This window comes from Corylus avellana, chromosome 11 (genome assembly GCF_965113065.1).
Source record: "Corylus avellana chromosome 11, dhCorAvel1.hap1.2, whole genome shotgun sequence".
Classification (NCBI taxonomy): Eukaryota; Viridiplantae; Streptophyta; class Magnoliopsida; order Fagales; family Betulaceae; genus Corylus; species Corylus avellana.
This window is the reverse complement of record NC_142500.1, coordinates 12,116,376-12,141,067: the sequence shown is the minus strand read 5'-3', so window position 1 is coordinate 12,141,067 and position 24,692 is coordinate 12,116,376. Positions and strand designations below refer to the sequence as shown.

Genomic DNA, 24,692 nt, shown 5'->3' with positions numbered 1-24,692 from the left:
TTGGGCTTGCTACAGGTGTTCCTTCAGAATAGTAATGACAGTGTTGCGATCTTTGAGTTGAGTGTCTACTGCCATGTTTGCTGAGGTGCCAGGAACATAAGATAAAAGGGAGGGTGGAGGATACCCATAGACAGCCTCAAATGGGGTCAATCTTGTAGAGGAATGGTGATTGGTATTGTACCACCATTCCGCCATAGGAAGCCATGTGTTCCATTCCTTAGGTTTGGCTCCTGCATAACACCTTAGATATGTCTCTAAGCATTTATTTAGTGCTTCGGTTTGCCCATTAGACTGTGGGTGATAAGCAAAACTGAAAGCAAGGGATATACCCTGAAGATGAAAGAGCTCTCTCTCCAAAAAGTACTAGTAAATGTAGGGTCTCGGTCAGAAACGATTGTCTTAGGAATGCCGTGTAGCTTGAAGATGTGAGTCAAAAAAATATGGGCCACCTTAGAAGCTGTATAAGGGTGAGAAAGAGATAGAAAATGGCCATATTTTGTAAACCTATCCACCACGACTAGGATTACATTACACCCATAAGAGGGCGGCAACCCCTCTATGAAATCCATCGAGATATCCGACCAAGCTCTAGATGGAATGGGGAGTGGCTGTAGTAGCCCAGCAGGATGAATTGTCTCATGTTTGTTGACTTGGCATACCTCACATTCCTTGACTACCTTCTTGATGTCCTTCCGCATACCCTTCCAATAAAAATCCGTCTTGGCTCTTTGAACAGTTTTGTGGTAACCAGAATGGCCAGCCGTGGGATTAGAGTAAATGTAGTCGAGGAGTTGTAGTTGGAATGGAGAACCTTTAACAATCCACAGCCTCCCCTTCCTCAAAATCAGCCCTTGTTGTAAGGAGTAACCTTTAGGCGCAGAGTGGCCTTGTTGTAAGGCAATGAGTAAGGCCTTTGTCTCATGATCTTGTAAATAAGATTCCTTCAATTCAGCAACCCAAGATGGAGTTGGAAAGGAGATGAGGGAAATGGATAATTCCCCCTCTTTGCTTGGCTCTTCAAACCTCCTTGATAAGGCATCAGCCACCAAGTTCTCTTTCCCCTTCTTATACTCTATCACAAAGTCATACCCTAAGAGTTTGGAAATCCACTTCTGTTGGGAAGGTGTACCTACTTTCTGCTCCAAGAGAAATTTGAGTGCTTGCTAGTCAGTCTTCACCTTGAAGGATTATCTGAGTAAGTAAGGACGCCACTTTTGGACAGCCGAGATCGATGAAAGGAGTTCTTTTTCGTATGTGGAGAGATACAAAGCCTGCCCTTTCAAAGCCTTACTAAAGAAAGCTATAGGATGCCCACCCTGCATCAAAACTGCCCCTAGGCCTGTACCACATGCGTCGCACTCAATAGTGAAGGTTTGAGTGAAATCCGGGAGTTGCAATACCGGAGGACTTGTGACAACCTCATTGAGTTTGTTAAATGCTGTAGTAGCCAAGGGGGTCCAGGAAAAAGAATTCTTCTTGAGGAGATCTGTGAGAGGGGCTGCTATCACCCCTTAACCCCGAATGAATTTCCGGTAGTAGCCCGTCAATCCCAAATGACCCAAGTAGTCAATCTCCGAGACGCCGAACCTGCATTTAGAAGCCTTAGCAAACAGATTGTTAGTTTGTAAGACACCCAAAACTGTTTCCAAGTGTGTTAGGTGCTCTTCCAATGACTTACTATAGACCAATATGTCATCGAAGAAAACCAAGACAAATTTCCGTAGGAAAGGTTTGAATAGGTCATTCATTAAACTTTGGAATGTTGAGGGTGCATTGGTGAGGCCGAAGGGCATGACAAGAAATTCATAGTGCCCTTCATGAGTCCGAAATGCTGTTTTAGGCACATCCTCCGGTCGGACTCGTATTTGGTGATACCCGGATCGCAAATCCAGCTTAGAAAAAATTTGAGCTCCAAAGAGCTCATCCAGCAACTCATCGATGACGGGAATAGGATATTTATCCTTGATGGTGTCCTGATTTAAAGCCCTGTAGTCGACACACCTACGCCAACTTCCATCCGCCTTATGAACCAACAAGACCGGGGAGGAAAAAGGACTTTGGCTAGGTCGAATAACCCCTGTCTGTAAGAGTTCTTTCACAATCTTTTCAATTTCTGACTTCTGAAAGTAAGGGAACCTATAGGGTCTTACACTAATAGGTTGTGTCCCCTTAAGTTGGATTTGATGGTCCTGACTTCTAGGTGGTGGTAACTCCTTAGGTTCCTCAAAAACCTTCTTAAACCCTTCCAATAATTCCCTGATCTGAACAGGGCAATCTGGAATGTCAGAGCCCACTACTTGAGTCAAAAGTTGTAAGAAGAACCCCTTATTCTTAGAATTAGAGGACCTTAGAAATTGGTGGCCATCTTCCATAGTTAAACCCGTAGGGTGTAAACCCTTGAACAATGTGAGGTTAGGACTAAGACCAAATTGCATTGTCATGCGAGAGAAATCCCACAATATAGGTCCTAGGGTTCTTAACCATTCCACTCCCAACACAACGTCACAACCGCCCAATGGAATAAGGTAAAAATCTGTAGTAATGGAATGACCTTGCACCCTGAGAGAAACAAATTTACACATACCCTCACTCAAGATTGTTGCCCCATTCGCTACCCTCACTTGTAGATTGTGTGGTAGAATTAAACCCAAAGAGACCTTGTTGAACACAGATGTATCGATAAAATTATGAGTGCTACCCGAATCGATTAAAATCACAACCCTCTGATTTTTAATGACCCCCACTACTCGCATAGTATTAGGGTTCAATGAGCCAGATATAGCATTTAACGAAATTTCAGGTTCTAACATCTCATGAATAATAGGTTCCGACAAAGGTTCTACCTTATCAGAGGTATCATAGAAAATTTCCTTGGTCTTGTCATCAACAGATACTTCAGTTCCATGCAAAAGATAGAGTTTAGGGGCCTTACATTTGTGAGTGGGACTCCACTTTTCTTCGCAGTTGTAACATAAGCCTTTCTCTCTTCGTTCGCGCATTTGAGCTGGTGAAATTTTCTGAACAGGTACCAGAGTTGAAGCTTTGGATGTAGAGGAGTATTGAGACATTGGAGACCCCCCATGTTGGCTGGAAGAAGCTCCAGGCGGTCCCCATTGTTGCCGACTATAGGAAAAGGAAGAACCTTGAGGTTTAAAGGTTCTGCGGGAGCTGGACAGATTCTCCTCTTTCAACTTAGCCAAGCCAAAGGCTGCTACTAGAGTGCGAGGTGCCAATATCCTCAAAGGAAGACGAACCTCATCTTTAAGACCACTGAGATAGCAACTCAGTTTATATGCATCGGAGAGTCCACGGAGGCGGTTAGAGAGAGACTCAAACTGGGCTGTATATTCTGCCACCGTAGAGGTCTGTCGAAGCTTGACCATGAACTCCATGGGATCGTCATAGGTTGGACCAAATCGAGTGAGCAGAGCTTGAAGAAAAATATCCCAAGTAGGGAACTGACCTGTTTCATCTGAGTCCTGGAACCAAACCAGTGCCTCACCTTCCATGTGAAAGGAGGCGATTCGAAGGCGCTGGTACAGAGGAGTCTGGTAGTAGTCAAAAAACTGGTTAACCTTATATGACCAGCCTGCGGGATCTTCACCATTAAAGCGAGGAAAATCAAGACGAATACCCCTGGTACGAATCTGTCTGTCTCTGAAATTATCGTTATCGTCATCCTCCTGGAACCATCTCTCATCTCTTTCTTCCCTACGATCATTGTCATGGACACGCCTCTCTTGTCGTGCGTCTCTGCGGGGTGGTTCATGTCGTCTGTCTGGTGGGGGCTCAAGGGGTTGATTAGTCTGGTTTGCCACTACAGTACGAATCATCTCAGTGAGTTCATTAAGTTTCCCATCCACGGTGTCATTGACAACTTGCTGCTGAGTCCATTTATCTTGGCACTCCTTCACCAAGTCTGATATTTGAGCTAAACGAGTGCCGTCAGCCGTGGAGAGAAAAAAAAAATTTGGTGGTATGGAAGCAAATGAAGGGAGGAACGGAGGGTTCTGATACCAAATGTAAGGGGGTGTTTACTGGCAGTGCAGAATTACAGGGGATATTGTGGCAAAATGAAGGAAGGTTGAGGATGATAATGGAGAAAAAAAAAAAAACAGAGTGCAGTAATATTAAAGATAAGCTGCTTCGAGAGAGCTACTCTCCATAGACTCAGGTAATACAATATTCCCCCAAATCTCCCCTTCTACCCCTCTAGTCTAGCCCTTATATCCAGCATTCTGTTAGAAAGGATTCTAACAGAATTTCACCTATTCACACAAGTTGACAAATGACAGCATGAGGGGATATTACAAACACAGCAGCGTGAATACAAACATAAATTCAAGGTAAAATGACAAGGTAAATAAAATAAAGCATTTAAATGATAAGGGATGCCAGCTGTGCAGAGCAATCTTCTAGAGTCTTCCCCTTCCTCTTCACACGTGTCCTGCCACTGAGTGACTCCCCACCATGACCCAGCTCCACCAACAGCACCCATAACAGATTAATCAATCTTTTAAGGTAAGTATACAAAAAACAAATTAGTTTATGACGTTAAAAAGTTGACATAATCTGTTATGTCTCACATCACATCAGTACCAGCAAAAATATGATACGTGTAACTTAAAATAAAACAAAAAACAAAAAACCACTTAAAAAATTAAAAATGAGATATATATATATATATAAGGTTTTTTTTTTTTTTTTTTTTGAAGGAATATGAGAGTCATATAAGTTTTTATTTTGAAAATTTTCAAATATTTAAAGATAGCTGAAAAAAAAAAAAATTATTTAAGAATAAATTTATTTGTGGTCCATGTGGTATGTGGTTTTAACAAATAGTTCTATAAATTTTAAAAAGTGATTAATCAATCTTTTAAGGTAAGTATACAAAAAACAAATTAGTTAATGACGTTAAAAAGTTGACATAATCTGTTATGTGTCACATCACATCAATACCAGCAAAAATATGATACGTGTAACTTAAAATAAAACAAAAAACAAAAAACCACTTAAAAAATTAAAAATGAGATATATATATATATATATATATATATATATATATAATTTTCACTCTAAAAAAAAAAGAAAGTATATACTTTTATAAAATGGTAAATGTGGCGTTTAGGACAAGGTCCAAGGATGACCTCAACCGACTTAAAGATGATAAATTCCATGTTATCATCTCAGCCAAATTACTTATCTCCTCTCGCTATAGTTGGCTTTTGTGGCTAAATATGTACCCACCACCACCACAAAGCATCCGACGTCATAAACCCTAGCAATTGTGCCCAAACCCAAACCCCGTCTCTTCCAATCCTCTCTCTCTCTCATCATTTTCGTTGTGGGACTGCACGGAATAATTACTGAAATGGAAATACTTTCAATCCCTCTCTCTGTATGCCTTTTGTTTAAATGATTGAAGATTATTATGACATGGGTTTTCTGTTGGAACAAATATTTGTTTTTATTGAGACAGTTATCAATCCTGGTAGCAATTGGATTCAAAGTCTGCTAAGAATAAAAACGGATCAATAGTGGTAGACCACAAAGTGGGGGTGTGGGGGTCGTACTATCTCCGATGCCTGAGTGAGAATTTGAATGAGATAAGAGTATAGAAATAATAACAACTGAGAATAGTCAATGATAGAATTAACCCTTTATCTATCGTTTATCGGCTCCTATTCTTATAGAAGTTGTGAGTAAGTCCTTGTAGGACTCTTACTTGACTCTCTTGATCCGTAGGAGTGGTTTAACCGAAAAGGCGAAGATTATCCTTCAAGATAGTCTTTGGAGATTGCATGGAGATAATCTCGTGTATCTGGACTCACTTTCAATGAGATCTGGTTGTTATTCCTTATCTAGTTTGTTACACTCTCATTTGAGTGGTTTGAACCATAAATAGGCTGCTCTGATTAATATTGGTTTTGCATGATATGATACGTAATTGTATGATTGAGAGCGGACTGGGCAATGACTAGGTGACCGTGCCAAGATTGCAGGGGCTTGGGCTTGATCACTTAGTGAGTTGTGGGCCTTCCATTTGGAGTGGGCTCCTTACTTGGGTTTTGAGATATTTCTTGTATCAACGGTTTTCTTGATATTTATTTGCATTATTTATTGTGTCTTGTTTTTCCTGCATATGGAAATGTCAAGTGGGTCTGATGAAAAATGTGTATATGTTTAAGTATTTAAGTATAGGACTGGAAAAAGAGAAAAAAAAAAAAAAAAAAAAAAAAAAGGTGTCAAATTCTTGTTTTTGCGCTTGTAGATTGCAAGTAACTGCGTGTTGGTTTTGGTAATGGACATGAAACACTGTGTTCTTGGTCCAAATTTCTTTCTGTAGAACATGGTATGATTTTGTTACTGTCTGAAACTTTACTAATTCTTTATATTGTTGCCAAGTATTCATCCCTCTAGTTCTGAGCTGGAAAATGGCAAGGACGAAGATGTGCTCTTTGAGCGTGCTCGATTTCTTGGACACTGACTGCTCTGTGTATGTGTGTGTGCTCACTCGTACACGTGAATTGCCCATAAAATTGGGTATCTAATGGAAACATTTTCCTGTATTGAACAGTTAATATGGGGTGTCTTTCGCACCCGATAACTACGGTTTGAAGTGAATATATTGAGCTGTGTTGAATTATGAGATGGTAAATATGGTTATGCCAATCTGTAAATCTGTGTGACTGCTCTAAGTATGGCAGGTAATTCTGTTTGCTTACTCACGGGAGAAGGTTTCGTGGTTTTATGGTTTCTTGCTCTTTTTATTATCCTTTATACAACCCTAGTTTTCCTCATGTACTGGTAGATGTGTCAACGAAACTTTTTCAACTGTTATGTTCTTAAGAAAAAAATAATTAGTTTTAGGCTGTTTAGGAAATTTAGAATTACCAGGTGAGCTTTTGGCTTGCAACAAATGTACGTATATATGACTAATCTTGATTATGTACAAGTGATTGGTGAACCGAGCATTTTGCATCAGAGCTGCTTTTTAGAAAATGAGCCAGATGTGAGCATGAATTCTACACTTATTTATACCAAGCTGAAGCCGAATTGCCATATGGTTGCTTTAATTGGATTCATGAACTTTTGGTGTCTGACAAATACAGGACATAACCTAAGGCTTAAAATTGAGCTGGTGACTTGTGATCAGTTAACATAGCTCCTTTGTTGAACAAATTCAGATATTTCCCCTAGCCAAAGTGAGTTCAAGAGTAAGTTTTGGGCGCAACTGCTCTGACATTCAAATTTATGCAGACATCAGGTTTATTGTAGTGCAGCTTGCAACTGTTATCCAGGACCATTGTGGAACTCTCTTAAATAAAAGTAATAGCTGATTGAGAATGTAGATGTTGGTGTTATTGAAGAATTGCGTAGTTAATTCGCATATGTTGTGGGTACCAATTGGCACTGCTAATGATAGGAATCTTAAATTGATATGATTTTGAAAATTTAATTGAGTTACTGATCAAGCTAAAAGCATAGATCCATCTCAAACAGGGCCATTTGAGCTGTGCAACCTGGTTGTAGTCTTGAGCAGCCCTATAATTGGCTCATTTCGGCCCTTAAGTAAACTTATTTGTAATGAGCTTATTGACTGGCAAATTTTTGGTTAGGGGTGGCAAAATTGGTACCTGACACGACCCGATTACGACCCGTGGGTACCCGTTATACGATTAGCCTATACCCAAACACGACCCGTCTAGCTAAATGGGTAATCAGGTTTGACACGATTATGACACGAAAATAGCCGGGTAACCCGACACGACCCGTTTTACCCGTTTAAAATAATCGGGTCTAGTCGGGTAGATACGACCCGACACGACCCGATTACTAGAAACTATAAAATTAAAAAATAAAAAAAAAATAAAAAAATAAAAAATTCAAAATTGTAATAATAATACTAATACAATAATACATCAATATAGTCAATGCAAAAAATTGAGTTCCAAGAGATTAAAGGCTTTAATAAAGGATAAGAAAAAAATATATATATCGGAAAGTGACTGTAATTGACAAATTGTATTCCAAAAGAAATTACTAAACTCATAATTTCACCTAAACTTAAAAGTTAAAAGTTAAAACAAGTAAGTTCATTTATTATAAGTTCATTTATTAAAATAGTCCACTTATTATTTAGTCCCACATGTAACAAAAGTGTTAAAAAATTAATTTAAACAATGAAAATCACAGTTTTCTTGTTGGCTTTCTCTTTTGTTTGTAATTATGTATTAATTTATTTATTGAAGCAGGCTTCCTTGTCCCCTAAGTCTTAATTTCTTAAAGGTTGTACTAAAAAAGAAAAAGTCTTAAAGTCAGTAAGTTAGTAAACATGAGGAGTCCGCAAGGCAAAAAAAAAAAAAAAAGTCTTGAAGTCTGTAAGTTAGTGTAAACGTGAGGTGAGGAGTCCGCAGGACCGCAAGGCAAAAAAAAAAAAAAAGAATCTGGGTCTGGCGGGTCACAAGGCAGGAAAAAGAATAAAAAATCCGGGTCTGGCGGGTCGACCCGCCCAACCAGCCAGACCCGGATACTGTGCGGGTCTGACAGGTCGACCCGCCAGACCCGCACAGTAATCGTGTCTAGCGGGTCAACCCGCCAGACCCGGCGGGTCGACCCGCCAGACACGAAATTTTCGAGTCTTAATCGGATAGACCCGATTACGACCCGAACCTGATTAGCCCAAACCCAATACCTGTTTTTTCGTGTCGGGTTCGTGGGTCGTGTCAAAATTGCTACTTTTGGTATATTAGGAATTTTTAAATACTTGATCAACAGGACCCTGAATGAATATTTTAGGGGAGCTATTAACTCAATCAAGGTTTAGGTTGGACATGTTATACCACAGTCTCATATTAGGAAGATGAATAACCCATATTTAATGGGTGATTTATAAAGACACTCGTGAGTGCTAAGTATTACATTGCTTACTTACTATGTGAAAGTAAGCTTTATAAATGATTATAGGAAAGTTTTAAATTGACTAGCTATTTTAGGATAATAGCACAGATGTGTCTAGGCGCTTTCACTGGGTCGTTACAGGATGCCTCCCTATAATAATTAGAAAAAGAAAATACTTAATTTGTTGCTCATTAGCAACTCCTATTATTTCTTGCAAATGGTTGAGACGGGTAGAATGTGTGCTCTCTTAGTATCTCAACTCAAATAGGAATTTTGGGTTGCACTGTTGTGACTAGCTTTGTTATCTTTAAGAAAAGATGGTATGCCCAATCCTTGTTGAAATTCATAGGATCAGACTTCCTCAATGGTGAACACTCTTCTTCACAATTTGAGAATAATTTTTCTCATTATAGCAAAAATAGAAGTTTCAGTTAAAAAGGATGTATAGAATAACAAGTAGTAATGGTATAATTAAATTTGCAGCTATGCGCATTTGCTTGTTTTGAATGGTTTGCCTCTACTCATTGGTTAATTTTTCTTTTTCTGTGCACTTTATTTTGCAGATAAGGCATGGTACTAATTCTGAGCCAATGCGTTTATTTATTAGTGGGTAGCGTTTGACCGATGGCTATAGTAGAATCCATACTTGATATCCCGGTACAAGATCCATCAGAGGAGGAGTTCTGTTCTGCTAATTTGACTTGGACCAAGTTTCGCAATTCTGAACGTGAAGATGATGTTGCCCTCATTCCTTATGAACGTGTTGATGCATTTATAATTGGTGAATGCTCTAATGTGGAATGCCCAACTCGGTTCCATATTGAAAGAGGAAGAAAACGATCTTTGGGAAGCTTGAAGGAGTACAAGAATGATGAATATTTGGAATATAGGATGTAAGTTTATGTTTTGCTTTGTAAACTTCATGTCCTTTTTGCTCTTTTAATTATTTTATTTTTTGGTTAAAGGTAGATTTCCTGTCTTGCCATGTCATATACATTAATGTATGTAACAACCCAAGGAAAACTCTAGGCAGATCTGCTCTTTCACTTATAAAGTCTAGTCTTATTTTGTAACGAATCAATATGGGACTTGGCGAAAGTTTTAATGAAGAGATGTTTGATCTACTTGATCAAACCGTATGTATTGTATTAATATAAATAGAGACTTTTACATTTGAGAGTTTGAGTACATGTATATAACATTTGAAATTGGGAAAATTACCTTTTGCCCCCAATGAACTACAACACATTTTCACTTTGTCCTCATGAACTACCAACTGTGACAACCGATCTCTATGAACTACCATTTTGTGTCCAAAATCCCCCTTCTGCCAATCAAAGGCCTATTCCGTCAATCAAATGCGTTAACTCAGACGGTCAAAGTGACAATGCATTGTAGTTCATGGAGGCAAAGTGACAATAAATTGTAGTAAATGAGGGCAAAGTGACGGGTAGACCATCTAAGTTAATGCCTTTGACTGACGGAATGAGACTTTTTAACACAAAATAGTACTTCATGGGGTCGAGTGTCACAATTGGTAGTTCATGAAAGGAAAATGCCAAGGCGTTGTAGTTCATGGGGGAAAAAAGTAGTTTCCTCTTTGAAATTTAAACCTATACAATTTCAAATGTCTAGAGAGCTATAGGATAATAAGATAATAGAAAGTTGATGTTATCCTATCTTGTAGAGGCTGCTATGGAGATGGACTCTTTTATCTTTGCATTGTTAATAGAATAGGAGATATGCGAATCTGCCGTAGAGATAATGTCGTGATAATTGGCAAAGTTGTTAACACTTAGTACCTATGAGTGTTTTTATATACTATCCATTCCATGTGGGTTACTCATATTCCCAATATAAGACTAAGGAGTTACAAACCCACCCCCCCCAAACTCCCCCTTAAATCTTTTACATTCTAGTCAGGGTCACAGCATGCAATATTCCAGTACAACATTGTGTTACTAGGTTGCTTTAATACCATTTGTAATATTCTAGAGAAAGCTCTAGTCACATCTGCGCGACTGCGCTATCACTCTAAAATGACTAGTTAGTTTGGAGATTCCAAACTCCCCCTTAAATCTTTTACATTCTGGTCAGGGTCACAGCATGCAATATTCCAGTACAACATTGTGTTACTAGGTTGCTTTAATACCATTTGTAACAATCTAGAGAAAGCTCTAGTCATATCTGCGCAATTGCGCTATCACTCTAAAATGACTAGTCAGTTTGAAGATCCCTAGAATCACTTATAAAGTCTAATCTCACATATTAATTAAGGAACTAATATGAGACTTAGGACCCATGAGTGTCTTTATAATCTACTCTATGCAGGTTATTCATCTTTCTAATGTGAGACTGTAGTGCGATATTGTTTTAATTTATTATTATTTTTTTATAGATATTGTGGTGTTACATTGTTTACATTGCTCTCTAGATCTGGCATTTAGATGTTGATGTGATTCTAAGAAGATGGCTACTAGGCATCCCAACACTTTTTTCAAAATTCATTTTCACAAATGATCTGGACCCCACATTCATTTAAGAAAAAAATAATAATATAAATTTATTTATTTATTGAATGGACCAGGTCATTTGAAAAAGAAAATGTTGGGATGTTTAGTATTATCCTTCTAAGAAACTTTCCTTCTGTCTTGTTCTTTGCTTTTTAATTTTCAGAAGTTTGGACCTGATTAAGTGAGCTATAAAATACGTAGAAGTATCAATGACAACCTTGTGTTTGGTTTCTTTCTCTTTTGAGACCTTGTTATTAGTACTTCATACATACATACATGTGTGTGTAAAATTATGTAGTTTGAGCCATAACAGGTTCTAGATGGATACAAAAATGATATAAAATCAATGTTCTTAATTGACACAAAGCATCCTAAATTTCTAATGTTGATTTCTTATTTTGGATTCTTGAAGGTATTGGTGTTCATTTGGTCCTGAAAATTTCGGGGAAGGTGGGGGTGTATTACCTAGTCGAAGATATCGGCTACACCCGCAATCGTGCTGCTCGACCTCAATCCATGCGAGGCTGCACCTGCCATTTTATGCACGTCCATCACTTGCACTTATTATATATATTATAGTGTGAGGCGCCACGTAAACGAGTCTGGCTTTGTGTGCCAGAGATGCCATTGGCCCTGGTGCCAATAAAATTCCATATATCTGTAACGAGATTCAACAACAGAATTAATGTTTATGATCTATCTGGGCATTAATCCTGAAGAGAATGTGTTAGAGAAACACATAGCAAATGCAAATGTTAATAGCCTTGCTTCCCAGTATGTCCACAAACTTGGAATGATTATAAAGCGATCTACCCATGAGTTGGATCTAGATGATCAAGCTAGCATCCGGATGTGGGCTGAACGCAATAAAAAAGGCTATTCTTTTATCAGGATACTTGAAGCAGCTCCTTTCATTTTGGGTATTCAAACAGAATGGCAATTGCAACAAATGATCCGACGTTTGGCATAAAGAGGCTTGAGGTATTTAATTCATTGATTGTCATTTATACTAGTAGCTTTAAAAATTGAAACAAAGTTTTCCTCTAAACTGGGTTGGAGGAATTTTTTTCAACCTAGTTTATAAAAATGACATGTGTTTCTTTTTTCAAATAACATGAGATGCACATGTGTTTTTAATAGTAGGGACAAAGTTGAAATAAATTTTATTAAAAACTCATGGGCATCTCATATGTTATTAAAAAAAAAAATTAGGTTGAAGGAATTGGAGGAAAACTGTCATTAAAATTGTTAGTGGACAGAATATTTCTCTCATTTTTGTCATTATTTGTTGAATTAATGCAGTACCCCTTGTGCACGCTTCTTGCATGTATTTGATTCAAGGAAGCATGCCCTCCCTGTCTTATAGGGAGTGGCATTGAAGCAACCCCTCTAACCCCTTAAAAGGAGGTGGCCTTGATCTATTCCATGTTAGGGGTGGCTCCATAACAAAATGAGGTGGTTTTTAAAATTATTATTTGATTAAAATTTAATAATAATCAATCACAAGTTTAATGGTAATTCTTTTTGAAATGACGCAAGAAAAACTTCTAACATTACTCCTTAGCATCTATTTGGATAGGTGAGTTCTATGTAGGCTTTCTAACACATATTGTTTAAATTGTTAATAATTTAAATAGCAAATTACTAGAGATCCATATTTGTCGTTTGTGTAATTGGTAGGAGTAGCAATTTTTAACATAACCCACGAACCCAACACGAAATTAAATAGGTTGAGTTAGAGTTGACTTATATAATTTTATACAAATGCCTCAACATGATCTGAATCTAACATGAACCTAATACAAAATTTGAGGGTTAGAGTTTATGGGTTTGACCCGTTTAATTAAATAGGTCGGGTGAGAATTGACCTATATAATCTTATACTCATACATTGATACGATTCAAATCCACCAAGTGAACACGAATTGCCGCTCATAGTAATTGGTTCTCATTACCTGATCTAAATTGGTTCTGTTCTCAACAGAAAGATACCAAGTACAAATTTTGATTCCCAAGTGGGGCCAAAAGTATGGCTCACCACAGAAATTCAATGCTGAAACCAGAGCATGAAGAGCAGAGTTTGCCAATAGGAGTGAGGCAATCTCACCTTATCCACACTCCCACCACAAGCCAGTATTACATTCATTATCACATCACTCCTTATCAAATATCCATAATCCCAAAAACAACCACTAACCCACATACCCTCTCTTCACATTTGAAAGAAAACTGATATTGTAATCGGAGTTGCAGCGATGGCAGCCATGAACTCTGGTGTTTTGGCATGCAACTATGCCATCTCAGGGGCTGGATCGTCCGATCTTAATGCCAAGCTTGCTTCCATGCCTTCTGTGGCATCCCCAGTTGTGCCATCTCGCAAGTTGCCTGTGATAAGAGCCCAACAGGCTTCAGTCTCTGAACCAAAAGAATCAAAAAGGAATGAAGGAAGAAGGGCTGCTCTACTTTACCTGACAGCAACCCTCTTCACAACTGCTGCTGCTGCCTCCAATTCCTCTGCCACTGCTGGGGTTATCGAAGAATACCTTGAAAAGAGCAAAGCTAACAAGGTTTTCTATGTTGCTTTGTATCCATAATTTTTTTGTTTTATGCATATTCATTTGGTTTTCATTTCTGGTTTCTAAAGTGAGACTCGGGTCCATCTGGGATTTTCATTTGAAAATAGAGTTATACATTTAGTAAAATTGCAGTTTAGCTTTTAAAAATAATAATTTCTCTAAACGCTCTCTCAAAGGATACATTTTTTTGCAAGATCGCAATACAAAATGTACTCAACTAAGCTTGAATGTTGTAATAGGAACTGAATGACAAGAAGAGGTTGGCCACAAGTGGAGCAAACTTTGCACGGGCTTATACAGTTCAATTTGGGACATGCAAGTTCCCTGAGAACTTCACAGGGTGCCAAGATCTTGCCAAGCAAAAGGTTTGACTTTTAATTAAATGGGAATAGTTTATTTCTTGGTTTTTTTATACATTGGTTTTTCTCTGACTGTTTTGGTTTTTGGGTTGATGCAGAAAGTGCCATTTATTTCTGAGGATTTGCAGTTGGAATGCGAAGGGAAGGACAAATACAAGTGTGGTTCCAATGTTTTCTGGAAATGGTGAAAAGGGCAGTCTTTTACCCTTTGCTAGTAATTGCCCCCCACAAATGTACCTAAATTTCTATTGAAGAAACTCTACATCATTGTGTTTTGCAATCCTCTTTCTCAATTTCAGCTTTGTTTCTAAATACCCAATTAATGTTTGTTTTCCTAGACTCGACAGAGAAAACTAAAGTGAGTTTCACTTTTAGATGCCGGTTTATAGAAAATTTCCTACAACCTAGTTTGTAATAAATTTCTGTCCATTTGTTTATATGTCAATGCATGTCTTTTATGCCGCGATGAGAACTTAACCTCTGCAATAGAATCACAAGGCCTGGAAAGGTTGAATTGATAATTATATATGCTAATTATATCTTGGTAGCCGTACACAAGAACATAAAAGAGGAAGAAAACGTACTTGGGATTTACATTCATTAGCCTCTTACCCTTCTCTCCTTCTCAAGTTATTCTTGGCAAAACAAAAACAAAAAACAACAAAAACAAAAAGGAAAAAGGACAGAAGAAAAAAAATGTGGTTGGCTACTTGTAATGGGTTTTATAGGGTTCATACATATGTTTGGATTGTTGGGGTGTTAGTCATTTGTAATAAACTGGGATAGTTTCATTCTCTTACAAGTTATTACGATTAGTTTGTCTGTAATTCTGTATAAAAAGCCCAAGAACAATGTATGCAAAGAAAATAACTTCTATAAGAACATGACACAAACTAAGTTCTTTGTGCCCTCCAATAAAAATTAGACACATCAGAATATTTCACAAAATCAAATAAGAACAAAAACGGACGATTATATCCATTCTCCCCAAGTAATTCATAGTCATAGACAAACCCCATCATTTTTCCCCGTAGTTGTAAAACTAGCCCCACCCCAAGAGTCAGTGCTCCGCCGAGGCCTGTATTAATTGGATGTTTTCCATAGCGATCTCAACCGTTTCTTGAACTCAAAAAGAACTTTCAAACAACTTATGCTGAGGCCTCCATTAACGTCTTGATTACAATATGTAAGTTGTAAACATTTGTTCGATCTATCTGTAACGGGTTAACTTGCAAGGAACAAGATAAAATGAACTAAAATTGAAAGTATCCTCCAAAGAATGAATACCCAAAACTTATTGGTGCTGGAGCAGAAGTGGAGGAGAGGGCTGTGGGGTTTGGCGGCGCTCGAAGGTGGTCGAGTAGTGGGTCGGTAGGGTGGGCAGGGAAGTGGGTTTTCTCTTGAATGAGAGAAATTGGGTTTTGTTACCTGTGGGTGGCGGAGCAGCAGCATAGGAATCCGTCGGTGGGGTTTGGCAGTTGTCAGCGGTGCTCGGCGGAGCAGTGGCTCTACGGGTGGCGGTGAGCATGGGTTTTACGATTGAAGGGGAAAAGGATGGGTTTTGCCGATGGATTACTTGGGGATAATGGGTACAATCGTGTGTTTTCATTCTTATTTGATTTTGCGTAATATTTTGATGTGTCTAGTTTTTATTAGAGGGCACAAATGACTTAGCTTGTGTGATGTCCTTATAGAAATTATTCTCGTATAAAAATCATCCAGAAATTTAAACTACACTACTTTTATTTGTAGAAGAATCTCTGTTCTTTTAGTCAATTAAAACCATCAAGGATTGTGGTTCAATGGTTCCAAGTAATCCCCATATGGTTAGACATACACAAAGATATGGGTTTAACTCCAGTAATGAGAATCTTCATAACTAATTAACGTAAACCACATTGGATTCCACTTATGTACGAATATGATTGGATCTAGTTATGACTTAATTCGGCTTGAAGTAGCAAATGCGGTCACCGTATAGGCCTTCTTATGTCATTGGTTCCTAGTAGACAGTTGCTACTATAGTTACGTCTAGATAGAGTAGCTACTTTGATTGCCTATTTTTGTGTTTTTTTTTGTTTTTATTAAAAGTAAAAATAAATAAATGCTAAAAAGACCTCACCCTTTTTTTTGTTCCTCCCTATTTTGTGTTTTGCTTTATTCTCTTGATATCCTGACTTCCATGGAGGTTCTAATTTTTGGAAAAGTATATATACCCCACTCAAGGGGCACGCCAGCGTAATTTTTATTTATTTATTTATAATTAAAAATTAAAAAAAAATAAAAATTAGTTGGCGTGCTGTATATCATGGTCCCCCGCTCAAACTTACTCCTAATTTGTAATGTTCCTCCAAATCAAAGTTTGCATTAATGTCTTCTCCCCCAATTTACCAAAAATAAATATTCCTATAAATTTGAAAAAAAGAAAAGAAAAGAAAAAAACAAATAAAAATCAAAAAAGGAGAGGGGACTCAAAGAAGGGGTGGCCAAAACCACGTTTAAATGGCCAGGGGTGGCCTGCCAAAGGCTGTGGTTCGACTATCCCTCTTCCTGCCCTTTAATTTTTAGTTTTTAATATATTTTCTGAATTATTTTATTTTTGTTATTTAAGAAGACATTACACATTAAGTATTAATTTGAAGAGGTATGTGAAATTTTTCCTTCTAATTATTTGTTCCATTTGTCAAGGAGCTCACGTAAATCTCAGTTTTTCTTAAATCATTATTTTTTTCCCCCCACAATTTCCACTATTTGACAACTGTATCATTAAATAAGAAAATTATGTTACAACTCTCTTGGGCTTTTTGGGCCTCTTAACATGTGAGTCCCAATTTTTAATTTGATAAAATTAAAACCCGTGCTTTGTCATATTTTACATCAAATAAATTACATAAAAATACAATGATAACTCTCTGATCGAAAATAAATAAATGCCAGCCACGGCTAGGTGACTATTGTTACTCAACCATGACTGGGTGCTGTCAACCAGTCCCAACCATCTTTTTTTATGCTTTTCTGCCCTTTTCACTTTTTTAATTTTTAATTTGAAAGGTATAATAATTGTATTTTCATATAATTCCTGGTATCTATTTGGCAGAAAACACTAATGGAGATCTCAATTTGCAAATACTGAAAGCACGGGTCTTGATTTAATCAAATTGAAAACTGGGGCCTCAGTGTCAAAATTTACAAAAGCATGAGAGGGTCATGACATAATTTCTCTAAATAAATAAGAAGGGAAGGAACTTGAATCATCCCACATAGGCCAGAAAATGTTTTTTTTTTTTTTTTTTTTTTTTTTGTTATGGTCACTTTAGAAAGTGAACCAGAAGCAGATAAACAGGGCAACATTCAAATACTAACATGAGCTTCTCATCCATGAAATGATTTACAAGTTCTGTACGTGTTACATTTCACCTATGTATCCCTATACATGTTTCTCTCTCTCTCTCTCTCTCTCTCTCTCATGGTTGAATGTGTAGTATCTGTGATTAACAACAAAACAATTATGGAATTCAAGAAAAAAGTTTGTAACTGTAAATCAATTTATATATCTTGAAATTGTCAGAAAAACCTGTCAGGAAGCAAGTTCAAACTTCACAAGAAAACTGCTTGGATGCCAAAAATTGAAGGCTGATGATATCTGAACTGCAGTGCTGTTTGAGCTCAGAGGTACACCAGCTTGACATCCCACTCACCCATGTCAAGGAAACAATTTCATGTGAACTTCACAAGCTGTCAATCCAGTCATGCCCACAATGTGATCACTGATTCAAATCTCTCATTGCATGACTGCTAAGAAGTAGTTCAAGTGAACTCTTGAAAATTCAAGCCTAATTTTTCTCAATATGCAAAATCTGGAACTTTCCAAAGAAGTTATGAGCTGTGTGAACACCAGGAGGGAGAGCCATTGTTCTGCAAGTGTGGACATGGCATTGGAAGCACCTTACTGGAAAATCCTGAAACAAATTCACACTTCCATGTCATGGATGGAGCTAAGCCAAGAAGTGTGACATTTTTAAAGCATATCTCTTCAAATATTGCATCCTCAATGCCCTCCAGTACGGGCGCTTTTGTTGAATTTAAACTGATCACATTACATATAAAAATACCCTTCACTTTGGGGACAGCTTTGGGATCCCATCCTTCATCAGGGTGGTCATTAGAGCCTCTACTGAACCTTATGGGTATCTTGACTCTCTCCATGGTTATGTTGCTAAAACTGATATTTGCTATATATCCCCCTCTACCTTTATCTGATTTTATACGCACCCCAGCTGCTGAATCCCAAACATGCAAATCCTCAACAGTTACATTTGAAATTCCACCGGACATCTCGCTACCAATTCCAACCCCAGAACATGTCGGGGTAGTGCCGGAAACTCTCCTGACAATAATGTTGGAGCTCGGCCGAGACATGGTGATACCATATTGATCCCAACCACTCTTTACTGCTACAAGATCATCCCCACTCTCGATATAACAGTCTTCAATACATACATTGGTGCTTGAGTCTGCACCATTAAATCAGAAGTTAAAGCTCAAGAAAAGTATGTTTTACTCTCTTTTTTCTCTAACAGGACTGGTAGATAAGAAACTTAATGCAATGCAGAGTACAAAGATTGCAAGAATAGAAATGACATAACATACCTGGATCTATACCATCTGTATTTGGTGCATTGGGAGGAGCCAAGATTGTCATGTCTTTGATAACAACATTACTGAAACAAATACACAGAAAATAGTTAGTACATCTAAAGCATAACATGTCAAAGTAGCAGGGCAGAAAAACCAAGTGAATTCTCTCTAATTCATATGAGATTGTAATGTTTCATCTTCTATCACAAGCTCTGAATAAAGATTAGCATGCAGTAGGGGTGGCAATTTGCATTCGAGTTTCGGATTCATGTCGTGTCGATACATGAGTATAAGACTATATAGGTTAACCTTAACTCGCTAATTTCATATTGGATTCACGGCAGGTCTACTGGTCGTGTGAAAAATTGTCAGTCTTAAATGTCGTGTGTCAAGTTCGAGTCTTATCAAGACAGAGGTATAAGATTTTATAAGTCAACCATAACGCAACTCAATTTTAACCCGTTAATTTCATGTTAAATTCGGGTAAAATTTGTAGGTTATTTCAAAAAATTGCCAGCTCTAACATGCAAGGATGAGGCTATATCTTCTGGGACACTGGGTGAGATAATACAGGGCAGCAAGCATGGTTTCGCTATCTTACATTAAACCAACATGCCTATATTTTTAGCTCAAGAGAATTGGATCTTATATTATATCGCTCTTGGATATTACTAACCAATAAGCAGCATCTCAGGTCAACAAAATTTTCATGTACAGAAGAAATAGAAACAACATGATAGGAATAACTGGGGACAGGAGACACTGAACCTGCAGTAAACGGGATGAATGTTCCAAAAGGGAGAATTGAGGAAAGTGAGATTTGAGATGAGAATGTTCTGAGAGTTCATTAGCTCAACCAGGTGGCCTCTAGTATGCTCCAATGTTCTGTTCCACCAAAGTTCCCACCACATCCTCCCCTGCCCGTCAATTGTTCCCTTCTGTCCTGCAAGACAGCATGTGTTCAAACATAAATAAATAAACATATAATCTCAGCAGTTTTAGATATACTTAATAATTTTTTGTGGAATGAAAGATAGTAGAGATGCAGAAAAATTTTGCACACACTGTTGCCAACATGTATAGCTCAACAGCACCTACATGGCACAGCAGCAATTTGAAGTAAACCAAATGATACGAACTGAGAGTTTGGTTGCAACCATGACAAATTTCAATAAACTGACGTGAAACCTAGTCAAATAATTTGAAAATTAGTTAGTTTTTTTTTTTTTTTTTTTTTTTTTTTAACTGAAAGATAAAATAAAATAAAAGATGATTATTGTGCTTCACTGATAAAAATAAAAATAAAAGTTACATAAAAAAAACACTCTGCAGTTATCTAAACAAATCAATTTATATAAGCCTGATATCATATCCTGGGAAGTTCTGCTGTTTCCACTAGTATTCATGATTCATTAGTTAAGCTGTCTACTTACTATCACAGAGAAGTCGAAACATAATGACATGGAAATAACATGTGTCCACACAAATGATTAAGAGTGTTTGTTAATTAAATATAACATAATTTTCTTGATAAATCCAACATATTAAAAAAATGATTTATTTTGTTCAACACAATACTCAAAATAAGTCCTATTTTTTGTCCCATGTATAAAATGATTTTCTTTTTTGGATAAGTAATTGTAAATTCATTAAAAAGTGTAAGGTGCAATCCAAGTACGTAAGAAATATATAAGAAAGAAGCCTAACAAGTAGTGGAGAAGATATCTAAAAAAAGCATGAAAATTTGAAAATTTGAAAAACTACAATATCAGGCAGCAGCCTTAAAGAAAAAATTATTTAATTCCACTAAGGTCTTCTCATGGTCTTCAAAATTATGACCATTTATTTTCTTCTAAAGACACCACATTAGACAAAGCGGAATCATCTTCCAAATTGTATCAAGGCAAAAGATCTACCACCTTTCTAGACATAAACAATATTCTAAAAGAGCACATGCAATCTCACAAAGAAGTAGAAGATGGTCTATCAACTCCTCATTGTTCGTACTCATGCAACACTGCTCAACCGCAATAATATTATAAAATGAAAGTAACATAAGCATTTAAAAAAAAATAAAAAGAAGATGTGACATTTCATTTTTATATTACACATAACAAAACTATGCATCAAAAGGGGGGAAAAAGAAAAAGGTGGGTAGCATACCTGTAATTACAACATTAGTGAGACCATCTCCATGTATAAGGCTTATGTGTCTTCCTCCTAATCTCTCTCTCCCTCTTCCATAAGAGGGCAATGGCTCTATTATAGGCCATTCTTCCGGATCCTATAAATGATAAATACAACAGAAAAAAAAAAAAAAAAAAAAAAAAAAACCAAGATGATTTAGCAACTTCCTGAAATATAATCAGAAATATAGTTTACTAATTGACCACCACTTTTCGTGTTTAAGCTTAAACTCACATTACACATATATGATAAATTACATATCAACCACCACTTTGGTAAGTGTAGCAACCCAAGAAACCAGTAAAGTCAAGAATAAGATTTAGCAACTTGCTGAAATATAATCAGAAATATAGTTTACTAATTGACCACCACTTTTCGTGTTTAAGCTTAAACTGACATTACACATATATGATAAATTACAAATCAACCACCACTTTGGTAAGTGTACTGTGTAGCAACCCAAGACACCAGTAAAGTCAAGAATAAGAAAAGCATTATTAATTTGTATTAATAATAGAGCCGGTTGTTTAATTATAAGGACATAAATTTTTGTTAATTATAAACGAGGATTTGTTTATCAGAAATTATTCAAATGTAGGACTTGTCTTGGAATACATGAAAACGGACGGCCAAAAAAAATAATAATAATTCTGGTGGGTCCCTTTAGTCCCACATTTCCACTTTCCTACACCTTGTCCATAGAAGTACACGCATGAGCACGACAAACATGACGGCCTTTCCTTTAGTCTCAATCCAAAGTTACCGCCCCTTCGCAACAAATCATTCCATTGTGCTCCAAACAGTTAATGCTATATGTAATATGCATATAATTTTGTGTATTTAAGTTACTCCATTTGTAATTTCAAATAATAATTAGGGTTTAGCCATTGAATTGTCAAAAATCTTTTCAAATTTCTCTACCATGATTGTCACTATATTAAATTTTTAATTTTTTTTAATCTCCTTCATCAACTAAAATTTTTCGTTGCATAAGTATTTTTATAAGGGAAATACTAAGTGTTTTTCTAATGTTCTTTTAACTGTAATGTGGCTTTTAAAATGAAAAATACTAAGTATTCTTCTAATGTTCAACTAGTGTCATCCCAACTGTGATATAGATTTTAAAATCACCAATAGAAAGTCAATAATGATAATCTCAAATTCAACGATAATTTTAAAAAGCACATCACAGTTGGGAGGACATTAGGAGAATACTAGAAGAACACCTAGCATTTTCCTTTTAAAATTATCGTTAAATTTGAAATTATTATTATTGACTTTTAATCTATTGGTGATTTTAAAAGGCACATCACAGTTGAGAGGACACCAGAAGAACACTAGAAGAACACCAAACTTTTTTTTTTTATAAATACCGTTAAATTCAGGCCAACTCATTAATCTTTAATTTCTTCTTTTTTCTAAACCAAATAGAGTATTTTGATAATTTTGTCAAGTTTTAACATAAAAATCTAATGGAGAGAGCATTAAAAAAATTCAAAACTCGATACACTAAATTGAAAAAAGTTGAACTTTTTAAAAGAACATTGAAAAGTGATGGTAAATCAAGAGGTTAAGTGAAGTTTTTCCTAATTATTATTATTAATGTTTATTCAATCTGATTATAAATACTGTTATAAAAAAGTAAATATAAGAATGAATACCGATGATAATTATTCCATATAATGAATATTGATAATGAAATATTCAGAATAATACCTTAAAAACTGTTCAAAGTATTTAGGGTTTTTTCATACGTGCCTGGGAGCCAAGAATCACAGCGCCCTCTTGGAGAAAGAGGGTGAAATTACTGGTGAGGTTAAAGCTGCCTGTGAGCCACCTCCCCCTCGGCACGTTCAGCTGGGACCCACCTTTCTCGCCGAAACCCTGCATGTGCCGTACCGCCCTCCGAAACGTTTCGGTGTTGGACGTTTTCCCGTCGCCAACTCCCCCGAACTCCGTGATAGACATCACCACCTTTCTCCTCGGCACGGCCCCGAAAAACCCGGCGCATGTCCTCGGGTCATCCGCGACGTCACAGGGTCCGGTCGACCCGGATATCAACCACTCCGGGAAAACGGGTCTGGTTGAGAATTGGACGAGCAGTATCGCCAGGAGCGTGAATAACAGAATCAGCGGCGCCCATGAGGGTCTGACAAAGTTACCCGTCAGTACACCCCACAACGGTTTTGCGGAGTTCATTTCTGAAGGGAAAGAGACGTTTTGTATTGGTGGTGAATGGAACAGTGCGTGTTAGGCACCGGAGAGGAGATTTGAAGGTGGGGATGGAAGAAAGAGATCAAGGGGCGGTGCGCATTGCGCGTGGCGCCTTACAGTAGTGTGGGGTCCGGTTCGGAAAGTTCAACAGAGATCCATTCGATTTGTCCGGTGTGGACGCACGGTTGATGATCGCATGCGGACAAAACTATTTCATAAAGAGAGTTGGCCACTAGGATTCGGAAATGTTTGTTTCTTACAGCGTGGTGGAAGATGAGTGGCTGTGATGGGAAGGAGAGGGGATGCTGTCGACGCGTTGGACTTTTTTGGGTGAAGGTGGTGAGAAAGCAAGAACAACCGCTCTTCACGGGGGACTTTTGGGAATTCGACTAATTTTTAAAAAAGGGTTTTGATAAGACGTGCGTGGTGGTGGATGGTTGGGCTGTAGTGATGAATGACACGTGGTATTTCGATACCACAGAAAGGGCAATTCTCCAAGTGGGAGTTATCATTCCCTCGGCTTTGAGTATATTTTGTGTGTACATTGGGGTGATACAAATTGTATATCATACAATATTTAATTGATTAGCCGTGTCTACAAATTTTTCTTATTATTAAAAAAATCTAAATCAAAATTAGGGGCAAAGTGATAATTAATAAATGAATAGTGGAGTGGGCTCCATAGAAAGGCTCACCAGAAGAAAGTCCAACAAACGGTATCAAACCCAAGAGAAGAGGCCCAATGCCATACGAATTAGCCCCAGCTGACCCAGGCCTGCAAAATGAAGAACAAGCCTCATATCACTCCTAGCTGAAAAGTCCCGTAGAGTATGGAACGAGTATCGTTCCCACCTAACTAACTTTCACGATAAATAATATTTGAAAAGTAGTTAAAGAGATATGTCAAACTTCTAAATCAGAAATAATTAAGGTAGTTCCGAAAATCAAGGACGCGCAATCTTAAAGAGGAAGGTTGTAGAGTCCTCCCATGACACGACAAAATGCCCTTATCTAATCCTAGCCCCAGCTATAAATACTTAGGGGCTAAGCTTCACAAGAGATGTTGATATCTCTTTGCTCTTTATACTCTTACGCTTATATTCTGATTATTCAATATTATGTTGTGATCTAATCTCTAACTTGCACTAGAGGTGGAACAGCAACTATTTCCCCACTTTGTTTCCGACTCTGAAAAAATTATAGTATAAAATACATACATAATAATCTGACATTCAAGACCTATCTGTGACATCAAAATTCGCTAACCTATGACTAATTTTCAGTTGTAAGAGCAAGTACTTAGG

General features: G+C 37.3%; 3 protein-coding genes and 1 pseudogene across 3 annotated transcripts; 2 read left to right on the top strand and 2 right to left on the bottom strand.

Annotated features, from left to right (window-relative positions):
• Positions 1 to 9: 9 nt before the first annotated feature.
• Positions 10 to 4,498, bottom strand: LOC148583096 (uncharacterized). Its single transcript, XM_088511553.1, has 4 exons — positions 4,396 to 4,498; positions 1,517 to 3,919; positions 660 to 1,072; positions 10 to 291 (listed from the first exon to the last, which is right to left on the bottom strand). Exons 1-4 carry the CDS (start codon positions 4,496 to 4,498, stop codon positions 10 to 12), a joined length of 3,201 nt encoding a protein of 1,066 aa, XP_088367679.1.
• A 5,027-nt stretch (positions 4,499 to 9,525) lies between these two features.
• On the top strand, positions 9,526 to 12,780 carry LOC132165018 (uncharacterized; annotated as a pseudogene).
• A 774-nt stretch (positions 12,781 to 13,554) lies between these two features.
• On the top strand, positions 13,555 to 14,794 carry PSAN (photosystem I reaction center subunit PSI-N, chloroplast, putative / PSI-N, putative (PSAN)). The gene is made up of 3 exons (XM_059576815.2): positions 13,555 to 13,981; positions 14,230 to 14,355; positions 14,448 to 14,794. Exons 1-3 carry the CDS (start codon positions 13,670 to 13,672, stop codon positions 14,535 to 14,537), a joined length of 528 nt encoding a protein of 175 aa, XP_059432798.2. The 5' UTR covers positions 13,555 to 13,669; the 3' UTR covers positions 14,538 to 14,794.
• A 2,848-nt stretch (positions 14,795 to 17,642) lies between these two features.
• LOC132166040 (Pectin lyase-like superfamily protein) lies at positions 17,643 to 23,871 on the bottom strand. The gene is made up of 5 exons (XM_059576781.2): positions 22,933 to 23,871; positions 21,151 to 21,271; positions 19,756 to 19,930; positions 19,000 to 19,070; positions 17,643 to 18,863 (listed from the first exon to the last, which is right to left on the bottom strand). The coding sequence occupies exons 1-5, from the start codon at positions 23,371 to 23,373 to the stop codon at positions 18,226 to 18,228; spliced, it is 1,446 nt and encodes a 481-aa protein (XP_059432764.2). The 5' UTR covers positions 23,374 to 23,871; the 3' UTR covers positions 17,643 to 18,225.
• Positions 23,872 to 24,692: the final 821 nt, after the last annotated feature.